The sequence below is a fragment of the Urocitellus parryii genome, chromosome 11 (genome assembly GCF_045843805.1).
Source record: "Urocitellus parryii isolate mUroPar1 chromosome 11, mUroPar1.hap1, whole genome shotgun sequence".
In the NCBI taxonomy this organism is placed as follows: domain Eukaryota; kingdom Metazoa; phylum Chordata; class Mammalia; order Rodentia; family Sciuridae; genus Urocitellus; species Urocitellus parryii.
The window spans coordinates 42,397,164-42,420,054 of record NC_135541.1 but is presented as its reverse complement, the minus strand read 5'-3'; the positions used below and the strand labels follow the sequence as shown (position 1 = coordinate 42,420,054).

Here is a 22,891-nt window from a genome sequence, read left to right as displayed (position 1 = left end):
GAGTGTGTATGAATAGCAAGCCTTGTTTCTGAAGAACAAACCTCAGAAACCTGGACTTTAATCCTAGTTCCATCTTTGTCTCTGTCCCATGGGGTTCATTCTACTTAATGTCCCTGATGTCTCAGTGATATCATCTGGAAAGCCAGGTCAAAACCAACCTCATAGATGTTGACTCAAGATTTAGTGACAGGATAAATGCAAATTTGTGGTCCCATGTCCAGCATTTAGGGGGTACTCAAATGTTAGTTTTCTCTTCTCTAACCTTCCCTAGTGAAATCTCCAAATATTTATAAGATGTATTTAGCAATACAATGTCAAATTATTATACAGAGTATATATGAAACTTTCTGGCTAACACCTAGTTTATGTCTAGCTTCCTTACTTCACTGCTACCCTCCAATTCCCTAGAGTCGCCTACAGACCAGAGCTCCTAGGATCCCATCCAGACCAGCAGTGGACACTGGTGACATTCCCTCAGTCCTTACCTATGTGGAAAAGTAATCTTGAGATTTTTTTCACCTAGGCTAATAGATTCTTATCCTTATAAAAGCTGAATACATCTAAACATAAGCATGCATTCTATATGCTAAATATGTTAGAGATGTGAGAGGGAGACAGAGAGAGGCTAGAGTCAAATGTTTATTTTTTAATCTGCATTACATTTCTGTAACAAGTCAACCATAGGCCCTTCTCCTCACTTACTATCTTAGGCTACAGGACCCAGGCTGATGGAACAGCCACTCTGGAATATTTTTGGAGAGGATAGAAGAGGGGAGAGAAAAAGTGAGCTCCAGCAGATCTCATGGCAACAGTTTAATCCTCCACCCGAAGTGGCACTTGTCACCTCTGCTCATAAGACATTAGCCAGAACTAGTCACACGGCCCTACCCAAACACAAGGCAACCAGGAAGTAGAATTTTACATTTTATACAGAGGGATAATAATATTTGATTTTAAAAGACACTAACTCTTATATTTCTATTTTTAAACAATTTTTTAAAACTTTAAATATAAAAAGTTTCCAAATACATTTTATTTCAGCAGGTTTTTTTTTTCCCTTCATATAGAGTAAATGAGGCTGTTCTTATACTTAATTTTCAGGTGAATTATGAAAAGCTACTCTGGTTTTTAAAAAGTGCAGCCTCAGATGACTTACAGCAATGCAAAACAGTTGTGGACAGCAACCTGAAGAAAACTCAGAGTCAAAGTGATCCTAAGCAAAGGTATTTCCTCCCTTTTCCTGGGCCCATTGTTCTGATGTATCTCAGTCAATTCAGGCTGCAGTCGTGGAGTACCACAGACTGGCTGCCTTATAAAGTGCTGACATTATATCTCATCCTTCTGGAATCTGGACTTTTAAGATTAGTGTACCTTCCAATGATTAGTGGTCCATTTCTGGTGAGAGTCCATGTCCAGGTTGCAGACAGCTAACTCTTTCCTGCATCCTTACTGGCAGGAAGAATGTGAGCCCTCTCTAGCCCCTTCTTATAAGGGCATTGATCTCATTCCTGAGGGCTCAACCCTCAGGACCAGATCACCTCCCAAAGCCCCACCTCCTGGTACCATCATGTTGAGGGTTTCAACATTTGAACTTTGTTGGGAGAAACATCCAGTCCATTGCACTAGACTTCTAGAGCTGGCAGGGATCTTGGAGGCATTCACTCTAAAATACTCCCAATGCAAAATCACTTTGCTCTTCACCAACACTTGGCTTATGCATATAATTTTTTTTCTCCTTCTCTTGTATGCAGGCCAGCATAGAAAGTTATTTGTAGCAATTGCATATGTTTCTTAACACCAAGCATGTGTCTTTTTATGAGGTTGTTGTGTGAAAATGAAAAACCTCATTATGAAATAAGAAATGATTGTGTATGGGTGCAGAGCTCATCTATAACATATGATTCCAGAAATAGGTTCTGTCTGTGAACCTCTGGGTTACAGACACTAGCTAATGGTTGAAATTTAGAAATCAGTAATACCTTCACATAATCTTAAGGAAAAGAAGTGAGTGAAATTTTCAAAAAGGTTGTGAGAAATATCATTATAAATGCAGAACACCAAAGTATGATATTCTGCAGAAAGAAAAGTGACAAAGTGTAGTCGGTAGGAACATGAGCTCCACGGCCAGAAAGCTGAGTTGAACTTCTGCCTCTGCCATTAGTAACTGTTTGGCCTTGGCATTCACTTAACCTCTCTGTGCTTCCATTCTGTAATAGGAGAATAAGAATAGACTTTGTTGATTTGTAACAGTACCTGAGTTAACAAATGCAAAGTTCTTAAAAACAGTGCCTAATACACAGTCAGTGCAATATAGGTGTTTTTTTATTACTTTTAAACTTCCCTCCAGACAACCTTCTGTCAGTTACAAACAATGTGACTTTTTTTGGAAAAATGTCCCTGGGCCAAGCATTAGAATTGATTCCTCTCTACAGGGTGCCACTTTTGACCATGATTCTTTATTTAACAAAGACTTATAGGATAACAGCTGATTGTCAAGTCCATTTTTCTGGCCCAGTCAATTCCAAAGTTAGCAAGCTCATAATCCACAGAAAATGGATATTGCTGCCTGAGTACTGCAGTCAAGTATAGTTCTGGGCGCAACTGACCTACTGGGAGCCATAAGCCCTAGAGATTTTTTAAAATAAGTGCTCTCCCTTCATGTAATACAGATTGTAAAATTATGGTGCTAAGAGGTTATTCACTATGTAGAAGAACATATGGCCATTCATTTATAGAAATGGAGCCTTTTAGTTCTAGAAAGGAAACCTTTTCTGACCCCTGAACTAGGTTCTATCTCTTTGTTTAATCATCCCTTAGGCTTCCCCTTCATAACAGTCATTGCATTTGTAAATATTCATTTGAAGGTAGGAATGGTGTCTGTCCTGGTGAACTATCTTAATCCTAACATAGTTCCTGGCATATAAGAGGTGCTCAATGAACATTTGTTAAATGTAATTGTCATCTTCAATTATCTGAAGAGTTTACATCACTAGGCTTGCAGGGACATGTGCATATCTGCTCTGTTTTTAAAAAGTGCATAAAATCATTTTGAGCACATCAGAGAAGGCACTGCTTTATACGGACCAGAGAATGTGTCTATAGAAACATGGGACTGATGGGCTGATGTAATGAAGCCCAGCTGTTTGATAATAAACACGCTATGCAAGAAAACGCACTCTCCATAGTTTGTCAGATAGAGGCTCTAATGGAGTAGCTCTGTGATGGGGCAGCAATAGCCCTCATTGCCTAAAATGGATCAAAGGAAATACATCCAGCAACACACTTTCCAAGAAACCCTATCAGCTGCAGTAAGTGGGTTCCACACAACACCTACCCACTAAGTACTCAATGTACTGAGCCAAGGTCAAAGCCTCATGAAGTCCTACTTCCAAGAACTGGTGTTGCCAACAAAGAGGAAGGAAACTACGGATTCAAATCTTGAACAGACATTCCTACTAGCAGAGTCTGGGTCATGTGCCCTGGTGCAGAGACTGGCTAGTAACGCAAATACCAATATTCTCTTGCTAGAATGAGACAGACTGTGTTGGGAGCTTGGAACTTCCTGAGCAAGGGAAGGAGATGCAAAAGCTGCTAACCAAACCAAAGACCCATGTTCACCATTCCTTTCCTGGACCAAACGTTTGGAAAATATTACATATTATTAAGTAGTTCAGAATCATATAATTTGGGGCCAAAGCTCCTCTAAGAATAATAGAGGGGAAAAAGTATAAAATATGACTTTTAGAAAAAAATTATATACATCTAAAACTAATACTGCTCAAATTCCCTGGGAAATAGTAAGGAACAAATCAGACTTGACCTTATGGAGCAGCCAATCAGGGAAGTAAGATTTGAAACACTAAGGAATAGAGCTGAGATCTGAAGGGAGACCTATTAAGATATGAAAGGGTATATCTAGCACAGATGCCCTAGGGCAAAGCGTGGGGCCTGATTATGCACACACCACTTCCCAACTCTTCATTCAAAGATGTCACCTTGGTATGTTGAAACCAGCCAATAATAGAAGTATTTACACCATGGAAATTGGTAATGCTACAAATCAGGGCTTTATCTTGAAGGCTTGGTTAAGGATTTACCAGCACACCACTGAAAGGAACATGATTCAAATGAGTGGCGTTTGGGGGAGATCATAGAATGTCCCTTTAGGAAAGTGGCATTTAAGTTGAGACAGTGTACATCAGGAAAAGCTTCACAAAGAAGACAATAGTTCAACTGAATCTGGAGGAACAAATAAATCTGAATGTTAGGTGAGTAAATATCTCAAATTGGTTCACAATACAAATGACTATAAAGTTTTATCTTTATTACTTTTCACACATTATTTTAAGCAAAAATAATTGGATAAACCATCTTAATAATTATATACATTTGCATGCCAGATTATAAATAAATGATTACTCCCAAAATATTTCTGGGTTTCCCAGATATAAAAAGCAGAGTCAAAGACAATGCAGACATTTTCCTGATTTGGGATTTCCTCCTGCGTAGGTTCCCTGTTACAGAGATTTGGCAGGATTTGCTTTGCCTTGCTCTGCTAGTAGCAATAAACAGTGTGGAAATTTGATTTGCCATCAATAATTATCTGAGTTTAAGAAAAGTAAGATCAATTAGGAAAAACACTACAATCATTTGTTTTTCTCTCCATTTGGGAAAAGAAGAGGAAGTTGATTTAAGAATCTCAGTCTATATTGCAGTCAGATTGGTTGGTGACTCATGGGAAGAAGCTCTAGAGCTGAGTCCGATGAGGCAGATTTTAGTTAATCTGTAAAATTTTCACTTGCAGTCCCATGACCAGGTCACCAAATATTTAGGATGTAGCCCATGGGTTCTTGGGGATCCACGGTGTGTAACAAAGTTGAGAGACACAGTATGGAAGCACGCTGCTACTTCAAATGCATCTTCTTTTCATAGCCTTTCCTCTGCCCCTCCATTAAGAACCCCACCTCAAGACTCCAGCTCACCATCAGAAGGGGACAAGAACCTGTTGGAGATTTTGAGGATGCTACTGAGGACAACCAATGGCAAACTCAACATAGAGAATCTCAACTTGAGTTTTCGAAAAGAAGACCGTTCATTTTCTGGCTGTCTCCCCCCAGCCAAGGTAACCAAAATTACATTTCAGATTTGTTCAGCTAAAGGCAACTTCAGAACACTGAGTCTTCAAAAATAAGGAGTAGTTATGATCTCTATTCTGCCTGTGAAAGACATTACACAATTGTTTTTTTATGCTTGTGAGGAGAAAAACAAAATACAAAAGGAATTATGAAATGTGCAGAATTGGTCCAGGAATTACTTATAATTGGGCTGTCTTATGTTAATAATAGAAAATATGACAATATCCAAATAATATTTCACAATGGAAAACAATATTTTCAAGGCCAAATTCATTTCTCACATGCTCTCCCAGCTTCCAGTAAAATCAGCATGTGGTGTCTCATTCCTTAGGAACACCATATTTTAGGGACTGATGTAATTTATTGCTGATAGAGGTTAGCATGCTGCTTTGGAGCATTAATTAACTGTGCAGATGTGTTTCATGAAAGAAGATCCAGAACCATATTAATTCATGGATATTTGGTAGATGTACCCAAAACTACCTTAGATGCAGGTAAAATAATCATTGCCATTGTTTTAAAAATACCTCATCACCACCACACAACTGAATTCTTACAAGAACCTTGCAAAATGCTTTACTCACATGATCTCATATAACACTGAAAAAGTTTATTCCTTATAAAATACCACAAAGGTAAACATTATCCTCCCATTTAGTAAATGAGTCGTGAAGAGGTCAACTCCAATCAACTCCAATCAAGGGCCAGGTAACAAGAGGTGCAGCCAGGATTCCAAGTAGAAGAGTTCTGGAAATAGAGAGCCAGAACTGAAAGTCCACTAGGTAGAAAGTGTCCATTGAATCCAATAGACAAGATTAGAATTTTACAGGATTGGAAAAGGGTGGAAATGACAGCTGGGGAAATGTTCTGTCAGAAAATCAGCATATACCTTTCATCTAGGTATACTGAGGTTTAAAAATGATGTTTACTAAGGAAGCAAGAATACAAAATGCTGAAGGAAGTTCTTATTCTATAACCAAAAACAGCTTCCTCGGAGCCTTCAGATGTAGAGTTAACTGTGCAAAAGCAAAGCTTATGTTAACGTCAATGTGTGTGTGTGTGTGTGTGTGTGTTCGAGTGTGTGTTATACATGCAACATATTTCACTAGAAGGAGAAAGAATACTGCTGGAGAGTGTGAGGCTGCCCATCATAAATAACTTTTACTGTGTTCATGAGAGGATCTTTAGAAACAGACTAAGAAGCAGAAATTCTTTTTTAGATTTGAAACCACAAAATACCATTGATGAACCTGAATGCCCTCAAATGATACTCACAGAACGGAACATAAACAGCTTGACAATTAAAATGCATTTACTTAATCTCCTTGAGTCTCATTTTTTTTTTCATCTGGAAACAATGGGTTCCAAATAGCTACCTTCTGTGTCTATTCTGAGGATTAAATGAAGTAAATATGTGAAAGTATTTAGCATACTACCTGACATACCAGGCTCTAAATATTAGCTTCCTTTCCCTCTTATATTAAAAATAGATATTTTTGTGAGAATTTCACTTCAAAACAGCCTATAGGAAGAGGAGCCTCTCATAGTCTGGTGATGGTCACATCGAACACTGGCTATGAGGGAAGAGCTTGAGCGTTCTCATTCCCCAAAAAGCTCAATCTTGTGGTTTAGATCCAAAGTAATGGGGCACACTTTCTTGAAGCTGTTCTGCCTTTCATGAGCCATCTGGCATCTCTTAAGACATCTGGAATTCACTCAAAGTCTATTACAGTTCTGGGAGGCATGGAAAATACAATTTTGTTTCCTCAAAACGTGAGGCAAATTGAGGCCCAAGGGAAGCAGCAGCAGCCACACCACACTTCCTTGCTCCTGGATGCAGGACTTCAGAGTAGAATGGGAAAGGCCATATCTGAACTAGAGAGCTTTTTTCCTTTTGACTAGTAGTTCTTAACAACCTTAGAGTATAGAAGACAGAACTGTGAACCTTCTTGACTATCTCATGAAAGCTGTGTGCTTTCTATCCAGGAAAATAAAAATATATATTTAAAAATAAGCATATCCAAACAGCTGCTATTTCAAAGGGTTCTCAGACCATCTATGGCTTCCAAGATAAATAAACACTGCCTTCAAGGATAATCCCTAGTTCTTGTCATCAAATCCATGAATTTTGACCATGCACAAAGAACAGAATGGAAACTGGTCAAGTATCTGTCATCTGCGTTCTCTGGACCCACTCTTCCTATTCCTCTTGCACTTTTTATATATAGTGATGATTTTTGGTGGGACTGCTAATACAATATGGATCCATGTATATTTGTTTACCAACCACTTATCATTACCCAAGTCAAGTGTAGATTCAATAGGACTGTAGAACCTAAGAAGTTCCTAAGTGTTCAGGGTCCATTTAACCCTTTACACATAACCCACATTCTTCACCTCTTGAACTCGTCCTCTTTCTGCTTCACATCAGGGGCCCTTCCCAAACCTTCCTGCCAGACCTTCCTCTCAGGAAGAACTCGCTGGAGCACAGGCCGCTCATCTCTTAGTACTCTCGGCTTCAAGTTCACGTAGCTTCTTCACTGTTATCAGAAGAGGATTTTTTTTTTTTTTTTTACTGAGCTGACCAAGGTTTGTAGATGTGAAATTCATTCTTGTAGTAGGGCTTTAGCTGGAACACTAATTTACCTAGTGAGCCAGGACCATCAGACCTTCTGCAGTTGGTCAGGCCCCTTTTTCCATACTTAGTTGTTTCAGTATCTGTGCATCTTCCCTTAAACAGTCAAAGGGGAGATTCCTATTAATTCTGAATCACTGCCCTCCTCCAATGCAATAGGCATCTTTCCAATCAATAAGGTATATTTAATCTATTCTTGCATTTAACATGGTACTCCCTCCATGTGTTCTAGGCACTGAGGATGATGGGTTGTATTATTTCAGTTCCTTCTTTCTCCAGGAGTGTAGGGAAAATTCAACGTGTCATCACAATTCTGTGATAAACACAGTGGTAGCACAGATTTTAAAGATAGAGAAAAGTGCACCAATGTATCCTGGCCTGAAAGCCCACAATGGAGATGATGGAAATACTGAATCTTAGAGGACAGACGAGTTTGGCAAAGACTGGGGGTAAGGATAATATGGGGCAAGAGAAGAGAGCGGAAAGGTATTCTAGGAGAAAGGAACCATGTGAATTAGCACTGGCACAAGAGCGAATTCAGGGACTGCTGTAAGTCCCTGCTCAAATTGTTATTAGAATGGAAAGCAGGAGCCAGTGTGAGAAGGGTCTTTCTGATGAGTGTGAATTTTATCCTGAAGGTCCAAAGTAATCAGGGAAGGATATTAAATTAGTGCATGGTGTGATCGAATTTGAAATTTTAAAAAGAGCATCCTGATATTATTTGGAGAATTAGTTAGAGGCGGGCAATATTAGAAGCAGAGAGACCCTTTTTGAAGGCTGCTTCAATGATCCAGCAAGAGATTCTGAGGGTTGAAACTAAGGCACTAACAAGAGGGATTGAGATAAAAGGAGATAGAAAAGCAGGTCCTGGTGTCTCATTGAATGAAAACCCTGGATTAGGAGGAATCAAAATGATTCCTAAGTCATTAGCTTGGCAGCTGATTGAATGGTGGTGCCATTCTCTGAGAGAGGAATCAGAAAATGAGTAATCTGGAGGGGTACAGGATGGACTGATGAGTTCAACCTGGCCCAGGTAGATCAGTAGAGGCTGAAGCTGAATAATGTTTTAAGACACTTCCATAAGAAGTGGAAGCCATGGGCATACTTAAAATTACCCAAGGATATAATGGAATGTGGGAAAGGAAGGGGGTCAAGAATCATATGCGTTGTTAAAGAGTAGGTAGCCAAAAAGAAGTCGATAAGAGAGACTAAAAATAACAAAAGGAGATAGGGGAGTGATCAATAAAGCCAAAAGGGAAGAGAGTTTGGGGAAGTATGACATGATCATCCCAGACCCACACCCACACCTCAAAGATATCTTTAGAACTAGTACTATAAAGAATTTGTAGTCAGGACCATGGCACTTGTCTGTAATCCCAGCTACTGGGGAGGCTGAGGCAGGAGGACAGCAAGTTCAATGCCAGCCACAGCAACTTAGTAAGATCCTGTCTTAACATTAAAAATTAAAAGGTCTGGAGATATAGCTCAGGGTAAAGCACCTCAGGTTCAATCCCCATTACCAAAAAAAAAAAAATTTAAAAATGTAAAATGTAAACTCATAGAAGTTTCTATTAACTTGGTAAACAGAATTAAGTATAGCAGTGGGGTAAAGGGAAATGGAACTATTCATAGGAAAAGAGGGAGTCATGACAGTATGTACCACTCTTTCAAACAGTATTCTGAGGAAATGTTTAGTCATCTCATATCTTTTTTTTTTTAAGTAGCAGCTATTTTATTTACTTCTAACTGAAAACATTTCCTAGTAAGCAAAAGAACATTTTCTTCCTAAGGGTCATCATTATGAATATTAGTGCTTTGAAATATTTTAATGATCATCCTGAATAACACTAAATGACAAGGCTTTTCTGGCAGATGTTTCTGTTTCTCCTCTTCAACTGTCAGCAGTCAGTTCTTAGTAGCTGTCAATCAATCTGTTTCCAGGAACGTTGATGCACCATTTCTAATCTGCTGTTCATTTTAGCCAAGAGCAAAACTTAGTGTTACCAGAAGTGAATGATCTGTTTTTAGAATAACCTCTTAATGTCAATATTTAAAAATACATCAATATGTGCTAATCATGTGGATTATTTAGTTCTTATTTATGGAGTAAAATGGCATAATGCAACCAACTTCTACCTCTTTCTGTTTGTGCCAACCTCCACCCACACACACTCCACTCTCCAGTGACTTCAACTCATTCATCCACCCACTCATTCATCCATGTATTAAATTGTTGATCCTTTATTTTTTAAAATTGTGGTAGGCAATAGTGATAAGAAAATGAATGAAATACAGGTCAAGCACTGATTAAGCCACTTTCATGTAAGAAAGCACAGCAAGTAACAAAAAATTACTGCCTACACAGGAAAAGGATGCAAAACCATACTAGATTGAGTAACGTCAAAACTCATACCTTCCCCAATAGCACCAAGTTTGTTTTTACCTATTATTTACACTTGCTTTTCCTCTACCTAGAATTCTCCCCAACTCCTTATTCTTTAGGTAAACTCTGTTCATTTTTTTCATATTTCAAAACAATCTTTATTTTTCTCTTTTCAGCTTCCCTGACTTTATTCCTCTGTATCTAAAAAGTCATAGACACAAGCTTCAAATGCAGATTTGGTGCCTTTCCTTTTATAGCAACAAGTGAAGATGGACTTTTGGTGACTGGTTGTTCATTTGTTTTCTAGTTCTGGGGATTGAACCCAGGGCCTCCTGCATGCTAGGCAAATGCTCTACCATCGAGCTACTCCCCACTGTTTTAAAATGTAGGTTTTATTATTATTTTGTTATGGTGAGACCAGCAGATCAGGAGACAGTTGTCACTAAAAAGATGGTTTATTTCTTGAAGTTTCTACAAGGAGGAGGCCTGCTGCACCACACAGGGAAACAACAGGGCAGGCTGCCACAGTCTGACTGGGCACAATTCAGGAGCCACTTGTCAAAAGAAACAAACTTTATTTTTAAAACTACAAACGCCAAACAAAACAGCTCCTCAGGAAAAACCCTCAGAGCCCAACTGCCACCACTGGCTTCCAGAAGCCTCTCCCCACACAAACCACCCCACCTCCCCCAATCCTCCTGCTCTTGAGGCCGATTGGCTGGGTCGCGTGGGCGGAGCCAAAGAAGTCCCCCAATGAGCAGTTCCGTAGTCTGAAGGGCAGGGAAACAGCCCAATGAACATGACTGCAGAGGAGCCAATCAGCTAGATGTTGCTGGGGTCACTGTGAGCCAATCATCAGCTGGCAGCTTGAAGGGCAGGGAAACAGCCCAATGAACATCGCCGCAGAGGAGCCAATCAGCTAGATGTTGCTGGGGCCACTGTGAGCCAATCATCAGCCGGCAGCTGGGAGTTTGCTGGCAGCTGGAAGTTTTCTGGGGCCCCTTTGGCTGTGGCTCTCAACATCTCCCCCTCTCTGTTTAAACAACAAGCATGTGGCTTAGGGACCGTGCCTGCCTTAGGTTGTCCAATACTACATATGGTCCTTACCCGTCTTCGGATGAGCTGACCTCAGGGCGTCAGCCTCCTGTCTTAGGTTGGTACCATTGTAATTGGATCTTACCCGTCATTGAATACCGGTCCAGTATACAGCCACACCTGTGGAGAGGTACCAGCGGGGGGGTGAGGTTCTTTGCCTCACCTCTGTTGGCCCCCAAATAGCTGAACGATCATGACAAGCAGAAGAGAGGAAGATATACCAAGCCAATTGACAGCTCTTGTTGGAAAAATTGTACCACCGATGACATCATCAGCAAAAATACTCCAACACTACCACAAGTCGCTGCACCAACAGATAGTTCACAATGCATACAAGTGAGTTAAGCGGTTCAGTGATGGCTATTGCAGAGACTGTAGATTAGTTTTATCTTTGTCTTCACCGGCACAGGGATGAAGATAGGAATTCTGGCAATAATGGCTAAAGAAAAAATTATATAACATTCTAGAAGGTACTAAAAGAAAACAATTTTCTTAACAATTTACATTGTCTTCACTGGCACTGGGATGAAGATAGAAATTCTGGCAATAATAGCTAAAGAAAACATTGTGTAACATTCCAGAAGGCACTAAAAGAAAACAATTTTCTTAACAATTTACATTATCTCCACCAGCACTGGGATGAAGATAAGAATTTTGACAATAATGGTTAATATTAATAATTGTGTAACATTCTAGAAGGCACTAAAAGAAAACAATTTTCTTAACAATTTACATTATCTTGAAAAGAATTATTAAATATAATGAAAAGGATAGGTGAAAGTAAACAAACAGATCTGTTAGCCTTTTTTTGTTTACATATTAAAACAATTCTTAACAGTTATTTACCCAATTTAAATTAAACCATTTAAATCACGTGAATAAAAAAAAAAATTTTTGGATCCTTTTTTTTTTTTTTTTTATGAGCGCTCATCATATATGACATATGGACATATGTACATTCAAACACAAAACACAAGTGTGCACACATAATATAATACATACAACACATAACATAATGGTAAAGGCCTTATAACTTTTTACAGGTGAAATCTCCATTGCAATGTTTAAAAACTCTATAGTAAAAAAAAATATATAGAACTGATCAGCAAAACATTAACCTAGGTCTATATGAGCTCAAAAAACAAAATAGAATAAAATAGATATTGAAAAAAGCATCCTGGTTCTGTTGCAGATGTAAGGATAGCCAAATTGGAGTTTTGGATATCAGCTGTTATGGATTTGAGCCAAATCATCTTCTTTTTGGTCTGTAGAAATTGCTTTAGTTAATCTCTCTGGAATCCAAATCGGCTGCTGTTCTCCCTGTGGAAACACAAAAACAGGCCCCCGACTCCAGACAATCACTGGGTCAGGACTTTAGTTAATCTCTCCGGAATCCAAATCGGCTGCTGTTCTTCCTGTGGAAACACACAAACAGACCCCCGACTCCAGACAATTACTGGGTCAGGACCTTTCCACTGTCCTGTTAGAATATCTTTCCAAAGTACCTTGGGCTTATGTACATTTTTTGGACACATATGCCTTTCTGCAGCACTAAGTCCTGATGAATCCAAATTTAAAAAGTTTAGAGTAAAAAGGGTTATTTTAAGTTTATCTTTGGGGAATATATACCCCTTCCCAATTCCGTCTTTTTGCTTTAATAAGTACATTTTAATAGTTTGATGAGCTCTTTCAACTATGCCTTGTCCCTGTGGATTGTATGGGATTCCTGTTATATGAGTAATGCCAAATGATGAACAAAATTGTTTAAAAGAAGTAGACGTATAACCAGGGGCATTATCTGTTTTTAACTGTTTTGGAATGCCCACAGTGGCAAAATTTTGTAAGCAATGAGCTATAACATCTTTAGTTTTTTCTCCGGCATGAAGGGAGCCCATCAAAAATCCAGAAGAAGTATCAACTGTAACATGCAAATATTTTAATTTTCCAAATTCTGGCAAGTGTGTGACGTCCATCTGCCAAATATGGTTAGGTATCAGTCCTCTAGGATTGACTCCAAGATTAACTTGTGGTAAAAAGGTCACACAATTTTGACATTGTTTTATTATTTGTCTAGCTTGTTCCTTAGTTATTTTAAAACGCTTTTGTAAAGTATTAGCATTGACATGGAACCTTTTATGAAAATTTATAGCTTCTTCTAGTATAGAGAAAATATGAATGTCATGTGTAGTTTTATCTGCTAAATCATTGCCCAAACTAAGGGCTCCAGGCAATCCTGTATGTGCCCTGATATGTCCTATAAAGAATGGATCTTTTCTGTCCCAGATTAAACTTTGTATAGTGGAAAACAAAGAGAAAACAGTAGAAGAAGGGGAAATCCTACCAGCATCTTCAAGGGATACTATAGCATTAACTATATACTGACTATCAGAAAATAAATTAAATACAGAATCTTTAAACATCACAAAAGTTTGTAATACTGCATTAAGCTCTACCTTTTGAGCTGATTGTTTGGGTACTAAAAATGTAAAAGTTCGATCAGGGGTAACTATTGCTGCTGTACCATTATTTGATCCATCAGTGAATATATTTGGAGCATTCATGATAGGTGTTTTTCTTGTCATTTTTGGAAAAATTACAGGATGCAATGACCAAAAAGACAATAAAGGATTAGATGGTAAGTGGTTATCAAATGAAACATTAGATTTGCACATGATTATTGCCCAAGTATTTAACTCATTAGCTAATTCATCAATTTGATTCATAGTATATGGAGTAATAATTTTATTAGGAGAAATTCCAAACACTGCCTTTGCTGTTTTTATTCCTTTGAGTATTAATTGTCCTACAGCCTCAGGATACCTAGTAAGAATATTGTTAGGAGAATAAGATAAATGTATCCATAATAATGGACCTTCTTGCCAAAATACTCCTGTAGGAATATTTTTTGTTGATAGTACAATAAATAATAAAGGCAAACTTATATCAATTCTATCCAAATGCATATTTTCCATATATGTTTCAATGATTTTTAATGCCTTTCTTGCTTCAGGCGTTAACATTCGGGGTGAATTTGGATCTGATGGACCTTTTAGGATATCAAATAAAGGTCCCAATTCTCCTGTTGGAATACCTAGATAAGGCCTTATCCAATTTATGTCTCCTAATAACTTTTGAAAGTCATTAAGTGATTTGAGTTGATCTAATCGTATTTGAATTTTTGGTGGACGGACCATGGTTGAGGATAATAGAACTCCCAAATAATTAATTGGAAAATTTAATTGTACTTTATCTATTGCTATCTCTAGATTATAATTTTTTAATAAGTTTGTAAGTGTGGCATAACATTCTAGCAATGTGTTTTTAGCTTTGTGTGCTAATAATATGTCATCCATATAGTGAAATATTTGTAGCTCAGGATTTTGATTTCTAAGTGGCTGGATTACTTTGTTAACATAAATTTGACACATAGTTGGGCTATTAGCCATCCCTTGAGGGAGTACTTTCCATTCATATCTCTGATCAGGACCTTCATGATTCAGTGCAGGGATAGTAAATGCAAAACGTGGACTATCCTCAGGATGAATTGGAATTGAAAAAAAACAATCTTTAATATCTATAACTAAAACATACCAAGTTTTTGGCAAAGCAGACAACTGAGGAATCCCCGATTGAGCAGGTCCCATAATGACCATTTCATTATTAATGGCTCTTAAATCTTGCAATAATCTCCATTTACCAGATTTCTTTTTGATGACAAAAATGGGAGTATTATGGGGAGATACAGAAGGTTGTATATGTCCTTCCACTAATTGTTGTTTGACCAGATCATGGGCTACTTGTATCTTTTCTTTAGTCAAGGGCCACTGAGGGACCCATACTGGTCTTTCTGATTTCCAGGTAATTTTTATTGTCTCAGTGGCCCTTTGTGAAAATCCAACCCATGTCTGTCTGTTCCTTGATTTATTTGTATTGGTGCTGCTATACCTTGTTCTTGTTTTTCTAATCTTTTTCCTTTCCTAAAACCTTGTCTAGCCATAATAGTGGGTGCATTTTGATTGATATTATTTGTTAATGTCAAACCTAATTGATCTAAGACATCTCGTCCCCATAAATTTACAGGAAGATGATCCAATACATATGGCTGTATAGTTCCTTCACATCCTTCAGGATCCTTCCAATCTAATACCATTGCACTTTTATCGGGATTATTCGCCACTCCTAGGCCTCGAAGCGTTTGAGTAGCTTGTTGTAATGGCCAATGTTTTGGCCATTCTTGACGAGAGATAATGCTAAGGTCTGCACCTGTATCTAGTAGCCCATTAAATTCATGTCCTTGAATATTTAGTTTTAGCATGGGGCGAGAATCTAAATTTAAAGAAAGCATAGCCCAATCTACACCTGTGGAGCCTAATCCCTTGGAACCTCTTTCTACAACATGACTGGAAAATTTATCATGTAGGCTTGGTATTATTAGTAATTGTGCTATTCTATCTCCTGGTGAAATTACTGATATACCCTTTGGAGAACTGGCTATAATTTTTATTTCACCTTCATAATCGGGATCAATTACCCCAGGACTTATCAAAAGTCCTTTTAGAGTAGAAGAGCTGCGTCCCAATAATAAGCCTACTGTTCCTTTGGGAAGAGGTCCTTTCACCCCTGTGGGAATGATTTGAACTCCCATCTCTGGAGTTAGTACTGCTCTGGCAGAGGCGCAGATGTCCAACCCTGTGCTCCCTCTGGTTTGTCTGATGAGGGATCTGATGCCCTGGGCACTACCCTGATGGGGTTGCTGGGGTTGCTGGGTTCCTCCAGAGCTCCGTATATTTGTGGTTTGGGGCCCCGGAGCATTGGGGCCCCCTGTCCGTTTTTTGGCAACGGAGCCCGATGCCTTTGTCCACGATATTGTGGATAAAAACCTTGTCCTTGTTCGTTTTTTGATAATGGAGTACCCTCTATGGTGGTTTGAGAACGGCATTCATTAGCCCAATGTCTCCCTCTACGGCATCGTGGGCAAATACCCGGTATTCTATTCCTTTGATACCTAGTATTGTTAAACCCTCCTCCTATGGGGCAATTCCTTTTAAAATGTCCTGCTTGTTGACAATTGTAGCATGTTCTTAGCCCGGCATCTAAAGCCTGTTTTACTGCAGCTGCCACAATTTGCCCTTGTTCATTAATGTCTCTGGCATCTAAAGCCTGTTTTACTGCAGCTGCCATGACTTGCTCTTGTTCATTAATGTCTCTACACAATTTAATATATTTGTTTAAATCTTCCTGTTTCCATGGTCTAATGATATCTCTGCACCAACGATTCGCTTGGTCATAAGCCAGTTGTTTTATTAATGGCATTGCTTGTTCTGTATTCCCAAAAACTCTGGTAGCTGTTTGAATAAGCCTATCTACAAATTCAGCATAAGGTTCATTAGCTCCTTGTATTATCTTAGATAATTGACCTTGTAAACCTCCATGTCCTTGTAAAGTCTTCCATGCCTTAAGTGCATCTATAGCAATTTGTGCGTATACACCAGGATCATTATGCAAGTTGTTGCTGCCGATCCTCATAAGGTCCCTTTCCTAACAACATATCTAGATTTCTCTGAGGATAACCAGCTGCTGCATTTCCCATAGCTGTCTCCTTGCAAAATTCCTCATTAGCAACCTTCCATAACAGGTATTGTCCTCCAGTTAGCACAGCTTTACACATATTAGCCCAATCTGCTGGCGTCATGTTTAAGTTGGTAATGGATTCGATCAAGCTTACAGTGAAGGGTGCTTGAGGACCATAGGTTGTTACAGCCTCTTTTAGCTCCTTCACTGTTTTGTAAAATAAACCCTGGTGAATTCGCTGCCCTCCTACCTCAAATACAGGGCATACTTGAGATCCTGTCTAAGGATCCCAACTATCAACTGCGGGGGTTGGGAGTCTCTTAGCATATGGAGGTGGTGCTGTTGATTGGACCCTTATGCCCTCTGGTGATAGAATGCTGTTAGTAGCAGTCTCCTGTAGAGGTGGTGCTGTTGGTTGGAGACTTTCGCTCTCTGATAGAAAGGTGTTATTAGCAGTCTCCTGTTGTAACTTTTCCCCTGATGGCTTTTTCTGCTCTAAACTTCCTTCCTCAATCATTTGGTGCTGATAACGCCAAGGTCGCGGGTTCGATCCCCGTACGGGCCACCAAATGCCACAGTCTGACTGGGCACAATTCAGGAGCCACTTGTCAAAAGAAACAAACTTTATTTTTAAAACTACAAACGCCAAACAAAACAGCTCCTCAGGAAAAACCCTCAGAGCCCAACTGCCACCACTCGCTTCCAGAAGCCTCTCCCCACACAAACCACCCCACCTCCCCCAATCCTCCTGCTCTTGAGGCCGATTGGCTGGGTCGCGTGGGCGGAGCCAAAGAAGTCCCCCAATGAGCAGTTCCGTAGTCTGAAGGGCAGGGAAACAGCCCAATGAACATGACTGCAGAGGAGCCAATCAGCTAGATGTTGCTGGGGTCACTGTGAGCCAATCATCAGCTGGCAGCTTGAAGGGCAGGGAAACAGCCCAATGAACATCGCCGCAGAGGAGCCAATCAGCTAGATGTTGCTGGGGCCACTGTGAGCCAATCATCAGCCGGCAGCTGGGAGTTTGCTGGCAGCTGGAAGTTTTCTGGGGCCCCTTTGGCTGTGGCTCTCAACAGCAGGCAGCAGGCAGTGGGGGTGAGAGGGGAAACGTGGACAAGAGCTTTTGTTGTGTTTTTCTCAAGAATAATGAGCAAAGCAGGGCAAGCAGATTTAGGATTGGCTAGTTTGGAGAATTTCAGAGGACTCTGGGACATTAGAGGCTGTCCCTAGTTCCCTGGTACCTAGGCCTCAGGTAATTTGGGGGAGAAATAGTAGTCCTGTAAGAGTCCTTTGGTTTGCATCTGAAAATCTTACTTTTAGCTGAGTTCTTTTCTCTCTCTAGAAATTGTCCAGTCTTAAGAATGACAAGCTCTTTAGAGTCAACAAGGGCTCAGGGTTTCAAAGCAAAAAAATTAGAAGATATATTTACTATCACTCATTGCACTGAGCTTCCTTTCAAAATAATAATAGTACCTACCAATAGTTTAGTTTGGATGATTTAGTGCGAACTGTTTACTAGCCACTATTTAGTACAAACATTAGAATTAGGTAATTTTTTTCTTACTACTTTCCTTCCTCTTTCTCTTCCTTTCTCCCTCTTTCTCCCCCCACCCCATCCCACATCTCTTTCTCCCTTCTCTCCATGTCTCTTTGCTCTCCCATTTCTGTATTTCTCTTCTCCCTTCCTCACTCACCTATCTCCCTGTCCTTCCACTCTGCTCCCTTCCTTCTTTTCTTTATTTCAAATAAAATTCAAATGCCTACTAAAAACCAAGGGCCATTCTAACTATTCACATTCTCATGTAACCCTCACAGAATCCATAGAAATTAAAAGTGTCCTATTTAGTAGATGAAGTAATTGGACACAGAAAGATTAAGTAACTTCCCGTGGCACAGGCAGCTGATCTGGTGTACAAAATAAGATCTCTTGGATTCCAAAGTCTATTTTTAAATGATTATTATAAACACACAACGTATGCTATCACATCCATGAAAATATGGCATAATTTAAGCTTCATTCACCCACCAACCGGATATCTGAATTGGTTTCTTAGCTGAACCTAGAACATATTACATCCTTGGGAACCACCATGACACTCTATTCAATCAAAAAATACTTATTGAGCATCTGGGGTCTATACAAAGTTAATACAACTTCTAAATTATAAATTCTGTGTCAATTAAATAAAAATTTATTGATTATAAGCATTCAACTAGATATTCTTGTTCTCAATGATATCCAATAGAATGCACTCCTGGGTATTAATTCACCATCAAAATCATGTAGGCTCTAATTATGGAAAGGAAATTCAATCATTAGTTTCATCCTAGTAAAACTTTAAATCTTTTCTTATTTCTAGGTCAGGGCTATATGTGGGAAGCATGGATTATACCTGACCTTGAGCCTGCTGGAAACATTGCTTAACCACCCAAACTTGGGTTACCAAGATGAAATAAAGTAAGTTGATTTTTGTTATAGACTAAACATTTGTACCATTCCTAATTATAAATTCTTGACTTCCAATGGGATGATACTAGGAGGTGAGCCCTCTGAAAGGTAATAGAATTTAGATGAGATCATTAAGGTAGAATTGGTATCTTTTCAAAAAGAGGAGACACTTCCTCTTTTGTCATAAGAGGGCATATACAGCAAGAAGGTAGGGGCCATCTAAAAACCAAGAAGAGGGTCCTCACCAAGAACTAAATCTGTTCAAATGTTGATCTTGTATTTTTCAGTCCCAAACTGTGAAAGACAAATGTATGTTTTTAAAGACTATTGTCACACAGTCTATGGTATTTTAGGAAGCTAAGACAACTTTTTATGCTCTCATTTTTCTACTAGGATGCCAAACACAGAGATCTGTCTTAAGATGACAAGTTTTATATGTGACCTAATCAATTTCAGTCACTTGACAACCAGGTTAAAGAATGTTTGCTTTTATTAAGATCAAAGGGTTTTCTTGGTCATAGAAAAACAAAGCATGAAATTTCTCCTTCTAGCCATTATGAATCATAAAGAATTATAATCTGCCGCAGTCTGGCTGGGCACAATTCAGGAGCCACTTGTCAAAAGAAACTAACTTTATTTTTAGAACTACAAACGCCAAGCAAAACAGCTCCAAAGGAAAAAACCCTCAGAGCCCAACTGCCACCACCGGCTTCCACACGCCTCTCACCCACCAACCTCCCACAATCCTCCTGCTCTTGAGGCCGATTGGCTGGGTTGCGTGGGCGGAGCCAAAGAAGTCCCCCAATGAGCAGTTCCGTAGTCTGAAGGGCAGGGAAACAGCCCAATGAGCAGCTCCGTGGAGGAGCCAATCAGCTAGATGTTGCTGGGGCCGCTGTGAGCCAATCATCAGCTGGCAGTCTGAAGGGCAGGGAAACAGCCCAATGAACATCACCGCAGAGGAGCCAATCAGCTAGATGTTGCTGGGGCCACTGTGAGCCAATCATCAGCCGGCAGCTGGAAGTTTGCTGGCAGCTGGAAGTTTGCTGGGGCCCCTTTGGCTGTGGCTCTCAACAATAATCATCACAAAAAAGGAGCAAAATATATGAAGCAATGTTTTCAGACATTGGACATCAAGCATTATAGAATGGTGATTCCTGAAAGAAGGAAAACCAATGAGAGCAGCTCAGCTTATTGCACAGGAAAGGAGAAGCCAAATAGAACTCATAGTTGAAGGAATAGAGTCTGGAGATCAGAAAGACTGAGGATGGAATGCACACTACAGAGAAAAAGGGAGGAGGAAATAAATCCCCAGAGATATTCCTCTGGAAATTTCCAAGAATTGCCATTCGGACTTCATGAGAGTATTGAGTCATGTATATATTTGAGGAAACTACCCAAGCCAAGAACAGAAACACAAGATAAAGATGTAGAAAAATTTTTAGATCTCTTGCAGTGTTAGAAATAGTTCATTTTTCCAACAGTCAATGAAGAAAACCTCTTAACACAAGCTGCATTGAGTAGGGTCCTGAGAAGGGTATTGATTGTATTGAAAAGGGGCCAATTACTCCACAAATCTTAAAAGCCCTAAAGAAACAAAAAATGATCAGACTTTCTTCAAACTACTTGAATATATCCAAGAAAAAAGCTCTCAAAATTTTTAAAGGAATAAAATAATTTTAATCAATTATGTCAACTTTACAATTTCTAGCATATATACAAAAATTATCAGACATGAAAAGAAGCAAGAAAAGTATGACCTAATATTAAGATAAAAGTCAATCAATAAAAGCATATACATAAATAAAACAGATAATATAATTAATGGATAAGGATTTTTTGGTTCTAATTGGTTATACATGATAGTAGAATGCACTTTGATACATCATAACTAAATGGAGTATAAATTATAATTCTTCTGGTATACATAATGTAGAATCATACCATTCATGTACATAGGGTAATAATTTCTGATTCATTCTACTATACCTCCTACCCCCATGCCCCATATACTTCATGTATGTACTATACAAGAAATATCTTCTTTTATTAAGAAGGCATGAACATAATAAGAAATATGGGTGAAAGAAAAAGACACAAATGAAGCTTCTAGGTAGAAAAAATACATGTCTTCTTCCTCAAAACAAATAACAGAATAATAATAAGAAAGACATTAAACCAATCACAATAGAGGGTTACCTGACCAGTGCTCCTCAAAATTGTGAGGACCATGGAAAATCTGAGAAATTGTCACTATCGAGAAGAACATAAGAAGACAGTAAGATTAAATCTAATACAGTAGCTAGGATGGAAACTAGAGAAGAAAGGACAAGTATATAAAATCTAACATGAAAATAAAGTATGAATTTCATTTAATTGAAATGTAATAATATTGGCCCTTAATTGTACCATAATAGGGTAAGATGCTGATGAAAAGGGAAATTGGGTGAAAGGTGAGTGATAATTTTCTGTCTTATTTTTAAATTTTTTTTAGTAAATTTAAAACTGTAATAAAATAGATTATTTTAAAAATGTAATGCTTAAATTTTTTCTTGATAGAAATAATAGCAAATTAAACAGGGAATAAAAATAACTTGAAGACATACAAATAAACACTATTCATAATAAAATGAATTATGAAGAATAATGAAGGAAAAATTAACAAAGGATTACTGCAGCTTTGTGATACCATCAACAGATTTAATGTACAAAAATTCAAATCTGGGCTGGGGATGTGGCTCAAACGGTAGCTCGCTCGCCTGGTATGCCTGCGGCCCGGGTTCAATCCTCAGCACCACATACCAAAGATGTTGTGTCCGCCGAGAACTAAGAAATAAATATTTAAAAAAAAAAAAAAAAAAAAAAAAAAAAAAAAAAAAAAAAATTCAAATCTCAGAAAGGGAAAGAGAGGGGAACAGAAAAGAATGTTGAACAATTAATAGCTGAAATTTTTTCTAAATTTGGAGAAAACTACAAAGACATGGGCCCAAGAAGTTCAATGAATCTTGAAAAAAAGAAATCTTGAAATAAACCATCCAAAGAATCATTATAGACAAATTTCTTAAAGCAATGTAAAGACAAAGTCTAAAAAGCACACTGAGACCAAAACAACACCAAATAACAAAGCTAAGAATATAACAGATTTCTCATTAGGAACAATGTAAGAAATAAGATGGTGGAATGACATCTACACATTATTGAAAGAAAGCTATCAACTAGAATTCTCTATTCAGAAAAGTTGCATTGCATAAAACAAATACTACATAAAGACTTTGTTACATACCTAAGAAAGGAGTGAATTAATAACCTGCAGATCAACACCACAAGAAATATTTTAATAAGTTTTTCAAATGGAACAAAAATAATTATTCTATATCTACATGAAGGAATAAAGAGAATGGGAATAGTAAATATGTAGATGAATAAAATAGTACATTTTTGTTTAATTTTTAAAAACTATTTAAAAGATAATTAGATGTTTAAAGCATCTAATTATCTAATATATGATGACATCATATAAGGACAAGATGGGAAAGTAAAAAATAAATAAAATACTGTGATGATGCTCTTATACTGTAATTGGAGTACTATAATTTTTTTAAAGATGCTAAAAGAATACTTTAATTAAT

At 38.3% G+C, this 22,891-nt stretch overlaps 1 protein-coding gene across 1 annotated transcript in view; it reads left to right on the top strand.

Annotated features, from left to right (window-relative positions):
- Positions 1-22,891, top strand: part of C11H1orf87 (chromosome 11 C1orf87 homolog) — an 83,016-nt gene that overhangs the window by 29,807 nt on the left and 30,318 nt on the right. Inside the window, exons 6-8 of the mRNA XM_026407235.2 lie at positions 1,102-1,223; positions 4,957-5,122; positions 19,177-19,274. Of these exons, the coding sequence (XP_026263020.2) occupies positions 1,102-1,223; positions 4,957-5,122; positions 19,177-19,274 (386 nt within the window). The remainder of the gene's footprint in view (positions 1-1,101; positions 1,224-4,956; positions 5,123-19,176; positions 19,275-22,891) is intronic.